Source organism: Syngnathus typhle, linkage group LG22 (genome assembly GCF_033458585.1).
Source record: "Syngnathus typhle isolate RoL2023-S1 ecotype Sweden linkage group LG22, RoL_Styp_1.0, whole genome shotgun sequence".
Lineage (NCBI taxonomy): Eukaryota > Metazoa > Chordata > Actinopteri > Syngnathiformes > Syngnathidae > Syngnathus > Syngnathus typhle.
In genome coordinates this window covers 7193220-7207082 of record NC_083759.1, presented here as the reverse complement: position 1 = coordinate 7207082, position 13863 = coordinate 7193220, and the positions used below count along the sequence as shown (strand labels likewise).

The following is a 13863-nucleotide window of genomic DNA, read 5'->3' as shown; positions in this document are numbered from 1 at the left end:
TAAACGCGTGGCGAGAATCTTCTACTTCCGGTACAATTGTCACTTGATTGTGCGTTTCTTGTCTATGACGTCAAAACAATACTTCTGTGGCGGGAACAACAACCGTATGGTAACAGTTTACTGCAGGAGGAATCGTCTTTTTTCAAAACTCGTTTCTCATGTAAGTGACAATAATAAGAAAATCAATATTCTGAATGTATTCATTATCTTAACAGAACCAGAATGTTCAATTAAAGGTCTCAAAGGTTTACCCAGTAAGATTTGTTATGTGTTTGATTAATGAATATAGTTATCTCCCTTAATAACAGGGCTGTCGTTGTATACACAATGTGGTGGCGTCGTTGTTGCTATTGTTGTTCGAAGAGTCATTGCCATTTCTGCGGGTTGTCAAACGCGCTTGGTTCCATTTGAATTGAGCTTTCTCAGTTCCCGTACGCAAGCCAGTTCACTGTGCAGCTCTACCGGTGACTACTAGTTGTGTTTTGAGCGAAAGTACAACATGTTTCTAGCAGAGGGCGCTCATCCTCTATAGTTGGGGATTCTATTATTGTTTCAGTTCTTTGGTAGTTTGTCATATTCAATGTGTTACAAATAAGAGAGTGTATCATTATAGCTGTCAAGGAAATAGTTAAATTAAAAAATAATAATAATAACACCAAAATGGCTCGCAGGAGCAAGATGGTTTCACTTTTCACTTTTAATTAACACTTCTGCATTAAAACCAGAGAAACTAACTGCACTGGAAGCATTTATTTCAAAACAAAATGCGGTATTCGGATTTGAAATTCTATTTTCACAAGGCATGGTATTAGAGGAGCAGTTTGTTATCTTTTACAGTAGTTTGACCAATTTTGAACTACTCAGTATTTTGACACATAAACGGAGTCTTTTCAGTCTGACGACTTTGAGACCTTGGTTGAGGTGCTCATTGCATGTTGGGCATAGAGCTGTATTGCTCATACAAACGCATTACGTGTGTTGGCACATTTGGGAATTCACACATTAAAAGGGCAACTATGCTCTGTTTTCCTAATAGAATGAATTGATATGAATGAATAAAATGAATTGAAACCCTTTTGAATCAATTAGTGCGACGCACGATTATTATTTTTTTGGTTACTTGACAGGATAATGGAGATTTGGGCCCCAGAGGTGCAGCCGGCAGCCTTGTGGGACATGCGCAGTGGAAAGGACGGCAACCTGCAATTTGAACGTAATGAGTACGCAGTGATGTGCTTGAGGAGCTTATGTGCGATGTCACATTGCACCACAGGGTGACCGCGAGTGCAGCCATCTCTCCTGTCACTTCTAATGACACACAAGTGCCACCAGGCGGAACGTGAGCACATCCAACCAGCTAACATCTCTGACTGGGCCAAAAACTATGTGCCAGGTACTGCACAACTTAATCATCAAACATCTCTAGACGTGTTTTTAATGACATTGATGCAAACCAGGTTCGTCAGAAATGTATATTTGATTAATATTTAACCAACTTGGTTTGCATCAGTGTCATTGAAAAACACATCAAAAGTGTGTGATGAAGATGTTATGCAATACGTGGCCCTTAGGTTTGGTCCCAGTGAGAGATGTGATGTCTGACTGGGCCAAAACCCAAGTGCCACACCTCTAGACATGTTTTTAATGACAATGATACAAACCAAGTTAGACAGAAATATACATTTGATGAATATTTAACTCACTTGGTTTGCGTCAGTGTCATGGAAAAGTGTGGTGATGGTACTGTGCAGTACCTCGCACTTTGTTTGGTTTTGTCCCAGTGAGAGATGTCAGCTGTTTGCATGTGCTCACCTTCCCCCTGGTGGCGCTTGTGTCATTGGAAGTAAGTGACATCTCACCTGAGCTCATCTGGAGGTGAGCGTTGCCCTGCTGTCACTGCCATGGACACAAGTCTTTGACTGTTACCCTCCATCTCACATGACTTCAAGTGGCTGCAATTCAGGACTGCAATTTCACCCTCATGTGAGATGGAGGATAACAGTTAAAGACAACGCTCACCTCAACACTGAAAACTGCCTTCCAAAAGTGCCACTTACCCCGCCTCCTAACTCTGCCCAAATTCAGTCTGACCAATCACAGCGCAGTGTAAATTTGTATAACCACGCTCACCTTTCCAACAGCCAATCAGATTGCAGTATCTGCACATCTGCCCAATCAGATTGCTGCAAATTGTCAGAACCGCGCCTCCTTTTATCCCACCAACCACATGGCACCTCATTTGCATAGCAACGCGCCTTCAACCGATCACAGATTTCTATTCTCATTGCCCCACCCACTTTCTGAGTTTTCAGCGAATCATAAAGCAGTATTCCAGTTTTGGCCTGCCTCATTTCACAAAAATTTTCAGAAAAAAGAAATCCAAGAAAAAGAAAATCCTCAAAAAAATTCTGGAAAAAAAAAATCTGGGGGAACATAATAATAATAATAATAATAGGGGTGTAACGATTCATCGATACAGATCGATTAATCGATATAATGCTCTCGGATTTATTGGCATCGATGCTAAACGTAAACATCGATTTATATCGCCGTGTTTGACCTCGGACATTTGACGCGACTTTATTTTGAAATCCAGTTCATTGTTGCTTGCTTCCTCTTTCCGGGAGTAGTGTGCGGCGTTGTTGTGTTGTGAGCAGAGCAGGCACGTGAAAGGGGAGTCGACAACTAGTACGCGGCTCCTGGGCTGGTGCTATGGCTAGTGTCCAAAAAGCCGAGGATATTTGCTCCCCTTTAGGCTTCAAGTCATTCGTTTGGAAGCACTTTGGATTCCAAAGAAAAGATGGCTCAACGGACAAGACACGTGCAGTTTGTAAATCCTGCCATGCGGTGATCAAATATTCCGGGAGCACAAATCTCGCCGCACATTTAAAGAAAAAACACGACATCAAAGTTCAGTGTTAAAATAAGCACTTTGTATACTACAATACTCTCGTAATTTCCTAAATAAATTTGCAGTACCTTGTTGATTTTGCGTATGAATTGTTATAAATCAGAATATTGTTCTATATTTTTTATTAAAAAAAAAAAAATCAATCGTAGAGCACTATGTCGTGATATATCGTGAATGAATCGCAGCAGGCTTTAAGATATCGGCAAACATCGTATCGTACTTCTTTGTATCGATATGATATCGTATCGTGACAAAACCCGCGATTTACACCCCTAGTAGGTTGTCATTAGTTCTGTCAGTGTCTGTGTGCTCGCCCCTCCCTTCCTGTGCCTACTCTCAATCTATGTACTCATCACAGTCACCTGCCTCTCGCTACCTGTCGCGTGTATAAGTTCTGTCTGCGTGTCCCACCCCTGTCGGATTGTTCTCGTCTCTTGTCTCTCATCTCCATGTCTTTCTGTTCTGTTATTCACGTCCCTAGTCGAGTATCGATAGTTTGCCTTTTGAGTTTGCTCAATAAACCCTGGTCCAAACTGCATTTGGTCGCCCTGCTCCATTCCGCTTCATGACAAACGAACGCCCACATGATATATTTTTATTTATAATGCAATACAATAATAATTTCCGAAAGAAGGTTAGATAGACTTTTGCAACAATAACATATGAGAGGAAGGGAGGAATCAAATAAGAGCTACGGCTCCGGCTGGGCGCTCAAGGAATTTTCTGGAGCTAGACAATGAGCTGAGTTGGAGCAAGGGGGGTCTGCTCGTGAATTGCAGCACGAATCCAATTGATCTATTTATCATATTGATATCTGGAAATATTAGACAGTCAAGAGTTGAAAAGAACAAATTAAGACTAGAGTGAATTAAGAAAAATAAACTCAAATCATTACTCAAACCACTACTCATGGAAAATAAAATAGACAAACAGGCATACAATCACCTAATACCCACAGCAAACATCATCCCCAGAATCTATGGCACACCAAAAATCCATAAACCAGGTACACCTCTCCGCCCCATTGTAGACAGCATAGGGTCAGTCACATACAACCTTTCAAAAGCACTCACAGAAATAATAAAACCACTATTAGGACACACGGATCAACACTGCAAAAACTCAAGACAGCTTGCCACGGAACTCGCACACATAAAAGTACAGAAAGATGAAATGCTCATATCACACGACGTCATTTCACTCTTCACAAAAACGCCCACACAACCCACCATACGCATAGTACATGACAGACTATCAGCAGACAAGACACTCAAGAAACGGACAAATCTAACAGCAAAAGACATCACCCAACTACTTCATTTCATCGCTACCTCCACATACTTTCAATACAGAAACACAATATACAGGCAAAAAGAGGGATTCCCCATGGGAGACCCTCTTTCTGCCATCATGTGCAATTTTTTTATGGAAGATTTAGAACAGAAGGCACTCTTAACAGCCCCGGACACATACAAACCCACTCTATGGAAACGTTACGTCGACGACATTCTGGAAAAAGTAAAAACAGGACATACACAACACCTCACAGACCATCTCAACACCATAGACACCACGGGTAACATCAAATTCACCCATGAAGAGGAAACAGCTCGATCCATAGCCTTTTTAGACATCAACATACACCACACAGACAATGGTGACATAAGAACAAAAGTACACAAAAAACCCACACACACCGACCAATACCTCCTCTGGACATCAGAACACCCCACTATACACAAACTGTCAGTAGTCAGAACACTATACGAACGAACAACAATAATCACAGATCCGGACGACATAACACAGGAAGAAAAATACATACAACACGCACTCAAAAAATGTCAGTATCCACAATGGGCAATAACCAAAGGTGCAGAACAGGTAAAAAACAAAAATACAAAACACAGGAGCAAAGAAAGAAACAAACAAGGAAACAGGAACCCAGCGGAATGGTGACGTTGCCGTATGTGAGAGGAATTACGGAACGCATCAAAAGAGCCATGAAAAAATACAACATAAGCACACCTATCAGACCACATATAACACTCCGTCAGATACTGGTCCACCCAAAGGACAGAGTAAATCCGGAAAATAAATGCAATTCCATATACGAGATTCCATGCAAATCATGTAATAAATCATATATCGGGGAGACAGGGAGGAACTTCATCACAAGAAAAATGGAACACAAGAAGGAATGTGAGAAGGAGACAGCAACAAGACAAACAAGAGCAATAAAACTACAAGCAGAACAGGAACACTACAAGTCAGCCATCACCGACCACTGTAAAAGGGAAAACCACATCATGGACTGGGAGAAGGCCAGAGTCATCCGCACTGAAGAAAACAAACATCAGCGTTGGATCAGGGAGGCCATTGAGATCCGCAAGCGGGGCCCGAGGACCATCAACAGGAACGAGGGAGCATACATGCTCTCTACAACCTGGAACAGTGTTTTGGAGAGGTGAACTGACAGCAGAGGGCGTGACTCACCTGTCAAATCTGACAGGTGAGCCACGCCTTCATCCATCAGCTGATAAAGACGCGTCACAAACACATCAGTGACACTCTGATGAAGGCGGAAGATTCCGCCGAAACATGTCAGGTAAATGAACCTAAAACAAATTTGTTTGATATAGAAGAACCAGAGAAGTAAATTAAGACTACATTTGGAACACAGACGCAAGATGACTTGAATGAAAAAAAATGTAGCTTGAAAACAGAATGAGTTTGCAGGACTTACAGTATGCAAATGAGATCAATGTCACTATAGGGCAGTGCTTCTCAAATAGTGGGGCGTCACGGATAGTCACGGTGGGGAGGGGGGGCGCGAATAGATTTCTTCTTGCTAGGGGGGGGCGTAACAGAAAAGAATTGAGAAGCACTGCTATAGGGGAATCTGATAAACAAAAGTTCCTGGTGAATGAATGGCAACTAAATTTGTAGACAATCTTATGAGTTTGGTGTCCGAGTCTGTCTCTCCCAGTGCCCTGGAACTCGATCCCAAAACTCCACCTGCAGCCTTGACCAACAAGATAACGGTCCCTGGCTTTGAGCGTTGCAAGAACAAAGAAAGACTGTTTTTGTGCTTGGGGGGAGGCAAGCACTGTTTTCCGGAGGAAAAACCTCATCCTCAGAGATGAGTACAGCTATTGAGAGGTGGAGGAACTCATAAGATGAAAATGGACATTTTGAAAAATTGACTCAATCAAGAGTGTTGGACAGGTTGGCTCTGAGACGACTAAAGCAGAACTTGAGACAATGGGGTGCTGCGAAAGACACGTGAAACATCAAGTGTACAACAACCGAACTGGACTCCTTGCTTAAGCGTTACCAAACTTGGTGGGGCTTGGGTCAAAGTGGATGGAAGCTTGCTTTGCACTGAGTTTGACATAACTGAGGAGTTTTGATAATATGGGAATAATGTGTGGAATAGATTTGGATAATACAGATAGTATTTTAAAACGGTAGGAAACAAGCAGTGGGATCAGATATTTGGGCTCGTCAAACTTAAAAGGAGTTGAAATTTAGCCAAGTAAAATTTTTAAATTGGGAATAAGACACTCGGACCCAATTGAATACAGTCAAAAGGGAGCTAGGTTGCTCAATGTACCTCAATGTTATTAGTTAATTACACCTCTGTGGAAATGATGTTGTCAGAGAGTTGTGTCCATTAAAAGGAGAGTTAGAAGGGCTGTAAGAACTTTTGACCTTTAAATTAATTGTGCTTAAAAAGCGACAGTTAACAACATGACAAAGTAAAAAAGAGCCAGAGGAATTAGTCTGATTATTCTTTCTTAGCTTTTTGATGAGAATAATTGATTAGGATAATTTTTTTGGGAGCCATCTGTTGCTGCCCCTAACACAGACCCATACTTAGCCTCTCGAGTAGAAATATTTATTGATAATTTTATTGAAACTTGGATTGATGTATTTACAAAAGATTTAATTGGCGAGACTGTCCAAACAGGTAGAATTATTTTTAGGATTCAATGTTTGCTTGCTCACTTACATCTAAATTTGCTTGTTGTGGGATAAGAGTTGAGCTGTAAGGATGAATGAATGGGTGTGTCTGTAAGTGTGTGGGGGTGTGCGCAATATGAATGGCCAAGATAGTTTGGAGTTGGGGTGTTGTGATCACGATAGAGGATAAAATTCTTCTCACCTGAAAGTATAGTACAGATTAGAATACCTAGGATTTGATGATTGATCAGGGGCACCATTGACGACAAAATGGTTCAATGTGGAATGCCCGTTTCAGTCCAATGACCGGACACAACTGGATCAGCTAGTCCAGCTACGATCAGTATGATACTGTGCCGGCACGCTTTGTCGGTCCCTTTTGATCCCTGATGACACAATTTAACACATTGTATGAATGTGTCAAAGGAGGGAGAGTGAGTGTAAATGAGTAAATAGAATCAATTTGTAAATTATGAAATTCAATGTTTTTTCAAATGTACTTGTTTTTGAAGCCTCAACAGGGCATGTAAGAATTCAACATACAGTGATGGAAGGAGACAAAGAAGGATCTCGAAAGGAAGGGAGTGAATGAGAGGCAACAACATGGAATGGATGGATACATTGCGTGGTAACAATTTAGGGATGATAAGGTTTAACTTTTTTTTTTTAAGACAAACTGCGAACGATGATGAATCATACAGCTACAAGATAAGCAACAAATATTTAGAAGGTCATTTAATGTAGGAGATAAATAGACCAATTACAAGAAATGGGGAATATGTTTGATAAAAGAATAATAATACCTAGAAAATGCAATTTCTGGAGAAATTGCGTGTGAAGACGAAGAAACTGAATAACGTCTGGGGGAATGCTGCACACCCCTTTTGAGTTGCAGAAAGGTTGCTGTTTTCCTGGACCAATTTCGGCCCTTCCAGTTGCTGATCCGGATGGTGGTTTGCTGAGCACACAAATGGAGGACGCCAAGATCCAAATCACCCCAACTATCTTGCTGAAAGTCCTGAAGAGAAAGTGGACAGAGCCTTGGTGGACTGGACCCTTTGCAGTGGTGGAGCGCACATCGCATGCCGGCCGGCAAAGGAGACACGTGGTATCATCTCTCTCAGTGTGCCCCTGTGAAGGATTCTTGCATAGATCCAGATCCGCCATCGACAGCGTCCCCACTCCCAATTGAAAAAGAGGCGGAATAATCCTCTTCCCCTTGGTGGCCAGGTAGTCTACCCTGAGCCACTGAAGACCAAGACTGCACCCACTGAAGACCAAGACTGCACAGCAGACGTTTTCAGGTTCCTTCCGGACGGAGCAGAGCTGCAAAGGGGGTAAGAACTGTGCTTACCCTCCACCAGTGGACGTGCCAAGCCCCCAACGGCTGAACTACTACGAGCAAGTGTTATCTCGGACTAATGTTATTGATAACATTTTGGTCGCCTAAGCCAAAGGGAGCGTGTGAGCCTTTTCCTGCATTATAGCATGCCGCAGGTCTTTCACTCACACACTCAAATTGAACAGGAGAATTGAGGCGAGACCTCCTCCTCACGGCGGTTTCTTGCTGACATTGAAGTTTTTGATCATACATCACTTTTTGCAACCCCCACCCAGTCCTCCCTCATTTACTCTCTTAATGTTAGGTATTTGTGCTCATGCTCTTTATCATGTCTCCACTGATACGGCTCAAATTGCAGCCTTCCCTCGAATTGATACAAATTTCTGTCGCACATTCTAATGACACCTGCACGGACATTGATACTCTCATACCTACAGCCACCACTCTTCCCCCAACCCCGACATAAGCACGTGTATCATCTGTGTTCGTTTTACATGGTGTACGGATGTTGTGTTTTTTGATTCCGCTCTTTGTGTAACGGACTGATTACTCCTGTAATTGAGAGCCACAAGTTAGATTGACCGGCCGCTTATCAGATGTTCCAATATTCCCGTGTTCATGACACACTTTGTTAGTTTGTCCTTGCCTTTTGGTTGACCTGTCCAGTCAAAAGGGGGACTGAAAAGGGAGCAACAGCAATGTCTAAATAGTCTATATTAATTCTAGTATTAATTTATACAAACATAGTTGCTCCATCAGAGCACAGACACGGCACAAACAGCTTGGTAGCTTTTCCATTACACATAAGGCAGAGCTCATTAACACATTGATACAAAACATTCAGTAGATAACAAGACATTCTTATGAGGATATGATTTTCCTTCTTTTCCCCTCGCTTTTCCTTCCTTCCATATTCCTGCTTGCGAAGAGTATAAAACCTTCTGATCTGGAGTCTGACGTGGTTGTTCTCATCTGCTGAAGTGCACTTGTACTGACTGCCGTGAAGCAACCCAAGATCTGGCAAATAAAGAACCAACTATTACTCCACATCTTTATTTTCTTTGCTCAACGACGAACATCTTGAACAAAACGCAACAATAGTTTAACAAAAAAGAACAAATTTATTTTAAAAAAAAAACATCAAAATGACACACAAGTCTCTAGAACATTTCTGACATTGCCTTTAAGTAATTTTTGGGGGGGACATGTCCTCAGTGTATCTGTCAATATACATTGCATTTTCAGAGTTTTTTGGGACTTATATTGATGACAAAAAAAATCTGTAGTTTCATCATGTCAGAGGAAGTAGCTTTAATTATTTTAACCTGAAAAAACATTGTTTTTTAACATAAAAAACATTAAAAACTAAATAAAAAATGCTGAAACAAAATACCGTATCAAAACAAAAATTAAGCATTAAACTAAATGACACAAAGAGCAGTCAGCACCGTGATCTGGACTGGAAATTAAATTTGTCAAGATGCTTTTTTATTTTTATTTGCTCATTCAACTATATTTTTGCAAACGTTGCAAGTATTCTTCCTGTTTTAGAATAGAAAAGAACCCATCTCGAAGAACAAATCTAAGAACTAGCTCTTAGTAAATTGCAGCTCGGCACAACTGTGCTGCAAAAAACTCTCTTTTCAAATGACTACATTCCTTGTAAAGGCAGATTTCGTGTGTTCAGTCAGGCTTCCTGTGGTGTTGTCTCATCCGTGTTGTAGGGGAAATAGTAGAGGTCTTTTTTGACAGCCATCAGCAGGCCAGGGACCCCCGTGCGGCCACCAAGGCTGGAGGAGAAGACCACGCTGGGGATGGCATCGCTGGCGGCCGGGTGGGGCGATGGGATGGTCCTTAGAAGGTGGCCGTCCCGCAGGCTCCAGAACCTTGTGTAGCAGTCCTGACCCACTTGTGGGCAAAAAGAAGAATCTCATTGCAACGTAGTGATAGGAAGTACAAGTATCTTGACATTCTCAGTTAGCGCGTGAGTGCTTTTGTGACATACCAGTCAAAAGAAGGCCCTCGGGCTCACTAACATGGATGGGGAGGGCGGCATGCTCGTTGTAGTGGCCCCGGTACTCCTGTACTGGCTTCCTGGCCCGTATGTCCCACAGCTTGATCTGGAACAGAGATCACACGCAGCTGGTGATGTTGCTGCGGTGAAGGTGTGACAAAAGCGCCATTCCTGACCTGGCCTGACATGTCCGCAGCAAGCAGGTAGTTCTCGTCCTGCAATATGCGTAGAGACGTGATGGCCGAGTCTTGTTTCAAGCTCGTCGCTTTACTCCCTCTCATATTCCGCGCGTCGAGACTGAAAATCTCCCCCGACCGGCAGCCGTTGAACAGCAAGGGGACCTGCGTGGATTACTCGTCATGTCAAAGATGGCTCCACACAAATGGCCAATCTGGACAAATTGGACTGGCTCACATTTTCACAATCAGTTGAGATGTCAGTACGCGTGTATATCCTGTCTGACATGGCGTACAAGAATAAAGCTAAAAAAAAAACAAAACAAAAAAAAAACAGGCAAACTCACTCCAACACAAAACTGCTGAGCCAAGATGTCGCTGTCGACGCTGATTGTTTGTCTTTTGCCTGAGACGGCTTGTTGCAGGACTACCTGATAGGACAAACCTGCCAACAAATGCAATCGCGCCTTTAGATTATGTGCACATATTGCTACAGAAATGACATGAATAAAAGTATGAAATATTTTGTGACCCTGACCTGCACTGAACCACTTGTCAAATTGCGGATGTAGACACCAAGCGCAACACCAGGCCATGGGGATCTTAAAATTGCAGCACATCCCTGTCTGATCTGTGGATGGAAGGAGACACTCCATTAGGTACACCTGCACATTCAGTCTATGCAAAAAATGTTTTCTGAGCTCACTTTGGTTGAGAGCTATTTCCTACCACTTTTAACTCTTAAACTATTAGGTACAGCTCTTGCAACTTCTAATCTGATATAAACCACAATAAAAAGCAAGTTCAATGCCAGATTTATAAAAAATAATAATGAAAAAAAACAAAAAAGATGTAACTTGAGTCAGAGTTGCTGAAGAGCGCCGTTGGGAGCAAAGTGATGGAGCCGAGCCTGTTTGCGACCCCCACCAAGCATAGTCTGGACAATTGAGGCTTCAGTTAAGGAGCGCTGTAAATGGGCTGACGCAAAACACAAGTAAAACATACAGAATATATTTAACTGTCCAGAGGATACAACACGTGAGAGTCGAGATGGTTGACTGACGCCCAGCAGAGGGAATTCACCTGAAACATATGGAACCCAGATGTGTATGTGACGATCATTGGGACTTTAACTTTAAGAGGGATGCTCACTGATTACATTATCAGGTAACAACTGAGGTTTTTATGTTCTAATTATCACATCCGACTGAAAAGTCAATTTGACATCAACAATCCTCTTTAATATTCTCACCTTGTAATTGGTGAAGTAGGGGTTGTCACACATTTTGACAGTCAGCGATCCACCGCTGCTGCTTCTGCTGAAGCCCAAGCAGCTGTACTTGCAGCCCCCATAAGACATGTCGCTAACAGTGAACACTTGCTCGCACGTGGAGTCGGCCTACAGGAGAAAAAAAAGAAGAAGATGAAATCCAATTGGCAATTTTTGGTTCCCCCGGAGGAGGAATTCATAGGAGGAGCTTGCTTTGGTGCGTTCACTGACCATAATAGTCCTGAAGTTGTCTGCGCTCTGATGGTCCAGCTTGCAGCATCTCATGGTGCTGATCCTACACTCGTGGACCTGCCTGAAAGCTCATTGTTTAACCCCATAAACTGCTCCAAAATAAAAATCTTAATATATTAATCATTGTGGTGACACAAATGTTCTAACAAATTTCAATGTTGACAAAAGACACCAACAATACAGTACCTGTGGTAGGACATCTCAGCTAGCAGCCCGAGACGTCTATTCTGTAGAAGCAAGGAAGCGTTGAGCCCTGCCCTCGGAGCTTTCTAGAAGAAAGAAAACATTTTAACACTCATTGGATTGGCTCAATATGAATGTAATGTACGTTGTCATACCTTTGTGGCCTTGCCATCCTCCTCGAGCATCCTGGCTCTTTCTTTCTCTTGTGACTTTTTCTTCAGGTGCTCCCGGGTTAGAGGGTTGCAGTTGTTGTTACCCGGCAACAAGCGGAAGTATCTGTTCTTCTCCGAGTCAAAGTAGAAACCTGGTAGTTCTGATGGTGGAAAAGGCTCATGTTTTTTGCATGTTGTGTATATTCAAGATCAAGTCAGGGATTACTCTTTGTAAGAGTAATTTTGGGGATGTCTGGTACCAACCTGGCGCCACGCTGTTGTCTGAGGAAGAAGAGCTGATTTCGTTGTCAGATGTTCTGGAAGAAGGCCCTGCAGCATCATAGCCATCCCTGAGGATTCCGAATTTGCACGACATTTAGCATTTTCTGGAAAATATATATTTCCTAGCCCCAAAACGCATCACCTGTCTTCCCATGATGGTCGCCACCGTCGTCTTCCACGGTAGCGTCCACGTCCAGGGTGACGAGTGTAACCTTGCTGTCCTCTTTGGACTCGTCTGTCCTCTTTCCAGGTCCACTTCTTCATCCCTGCACTTTTGGTCTAAACCGAATAGACGCCACGTTGTCGTTTTTGTTTTTACTCCATTGCAGCACAACGTCGGGTGTTCCAGCGTGGAGCTAGCCTTCTTTACCCGAAGTTTAAGAGTTTGTGTGATTTTTCGGCTAATTTAGCGGCAGCAAATAAACCACAAGTGGTAGATTTTATTTACCTACTGGTAAGATACATAGGGTGTCAAAGATTTGGACGATTTTATAGTTTCAAGTTATTTCGAAGACTGGAAAACTAGCTTTCCGGTCAGTGAGCCTCCGTCATTTGGGCCCGCCTTGACGTGATCGTCATTGGTTAATCGTTAACAACAGTGCGTGACGTAGATGCTTTTCATTGGTTGTTGTTTTCCACATTTTATTGAATCTACAATGTGGATTTTGTTTATTCTGTTAAATATTGGGGGGAAAAAATCCAATGTTACAATTTATTCCTGTAATAAAAAATGATTGTCCCCAAAATAATCTCAAGTGGCACTGCAATTTACAGTAGCAACCGCGTGCTGAAATATGCCGACGACACGACTCTAGTGGGTCACATCACCGGGGGCGACGAGACTCAATACAGGTCGGAGGTCGACCTTCTGGCCACGTGGTGCAGGGACAACAACCTCCTGCTGACCGTCAACAAGACCAAGGAGGTTGTTGTTGACTTCCGGAAGGGTCACAACCAACACCTGCCACTGACCATCGACGGTGCTGTGGTGGAGAGAGTGAGCAGCACCAGATTCTTGGGGGTGCACATCAGTGAGGACCTCTCCTGGTCCACCAACACTGCATCACCGCGAAGAAAGCTCACCGCCGCCTGTACTTCCTGCGGAAACTCAGGCGAGCAAGTGCTCCTCCGGCCGTCATGACTACATTCTACCGTGGCACCATTGAGAGCGTCCTCTCCTGTTGTATCGCTGATTGGGGTGGTAGCTGCACTGAATACAACATGAAGGCCCTGCAGTGCATAGTGAACACGGCTTGTAAGATTATTGGTGCTTCACTCCCCGCCCTGAAGGACATTTACACCTCCCATCTCACCC

General features: G+C 43.0%; 2 protein-coding genes across 4 annotated transcripts; one reads left to right on the top strand and one right to left on the bottom strand.

Moving 5' to 3' along the window:
* The first annotated feature begins 49 nt into the window (after window positions 1-49).
* LOC133146273 (uncharacterized) lies at window positions 50-5575 on the top strand. Its single transcript, XM_061269769.1, has 2 exons — window positions 50-160; window positions 1128-5575. The coding sequence occupies exon 2, from the start codon at window positions 3821-3823 to the stop codon at window positions 4868-4870; it is 1050 nt and encodes a 349-aa protein (XP_061125753.1). The 5' UTR covers window positions 50-160; window positions 1128-3820; the 3' UTR covers window positions 4871-5575.
* A 3681-nt stretch (window positions 5576-9256) lies between these two features.
* On the bottom strand, window positions 9257-13123 carry LOC133146706 (DDB1- and CUL4-associated factor 4-like). 3 transcript variants are annotated; one of them, XM_061270671.1, is made up of 13 exons: window positions 12691-13123; window positions 12531-12616; window positions 12270-12427; window positions 12118-12200; window positions 11911-11992; window positions 11662-11808; window positions 11443-11492; window positions 11267-11346; window positions 10948-11040; window positions 10757-10854; window positions 10410-10574; window positions 10225-10339; window positions 9257-10127 (listed from the first exon to the last, which is right to left on the bottom strand). In XM_061270671.1, exons 1-13 carry the CDS (start codon window positions 12810-12812, stop codon window positions 9907-9909), a joined length of 1500 nt encoding a protein of 499 aa, XP_061126655.1. In that variant the 5' UTR covers window positions 12813-13123; the 3' UTR covers window positions 9257-9906. The 3 variants fall into 3 exon arrangements, with proteins under 3 accessions (XP_061126655.1, XP_061126654.1, XP_061126656.1); XM_061270670.1 differs by having other exon boundaries at window positions 10757-11040; XM_061270672.1 differs by lacking the exons at window positions 12270-12427; window positions 12531-12616; window positions 12691-13123 and having other exon boundaries at window positions 11911-11988; window positions 12118-12197.
* Between the last annotated feature and the right edge of the window lie 740 nt (window positions 13124-13863).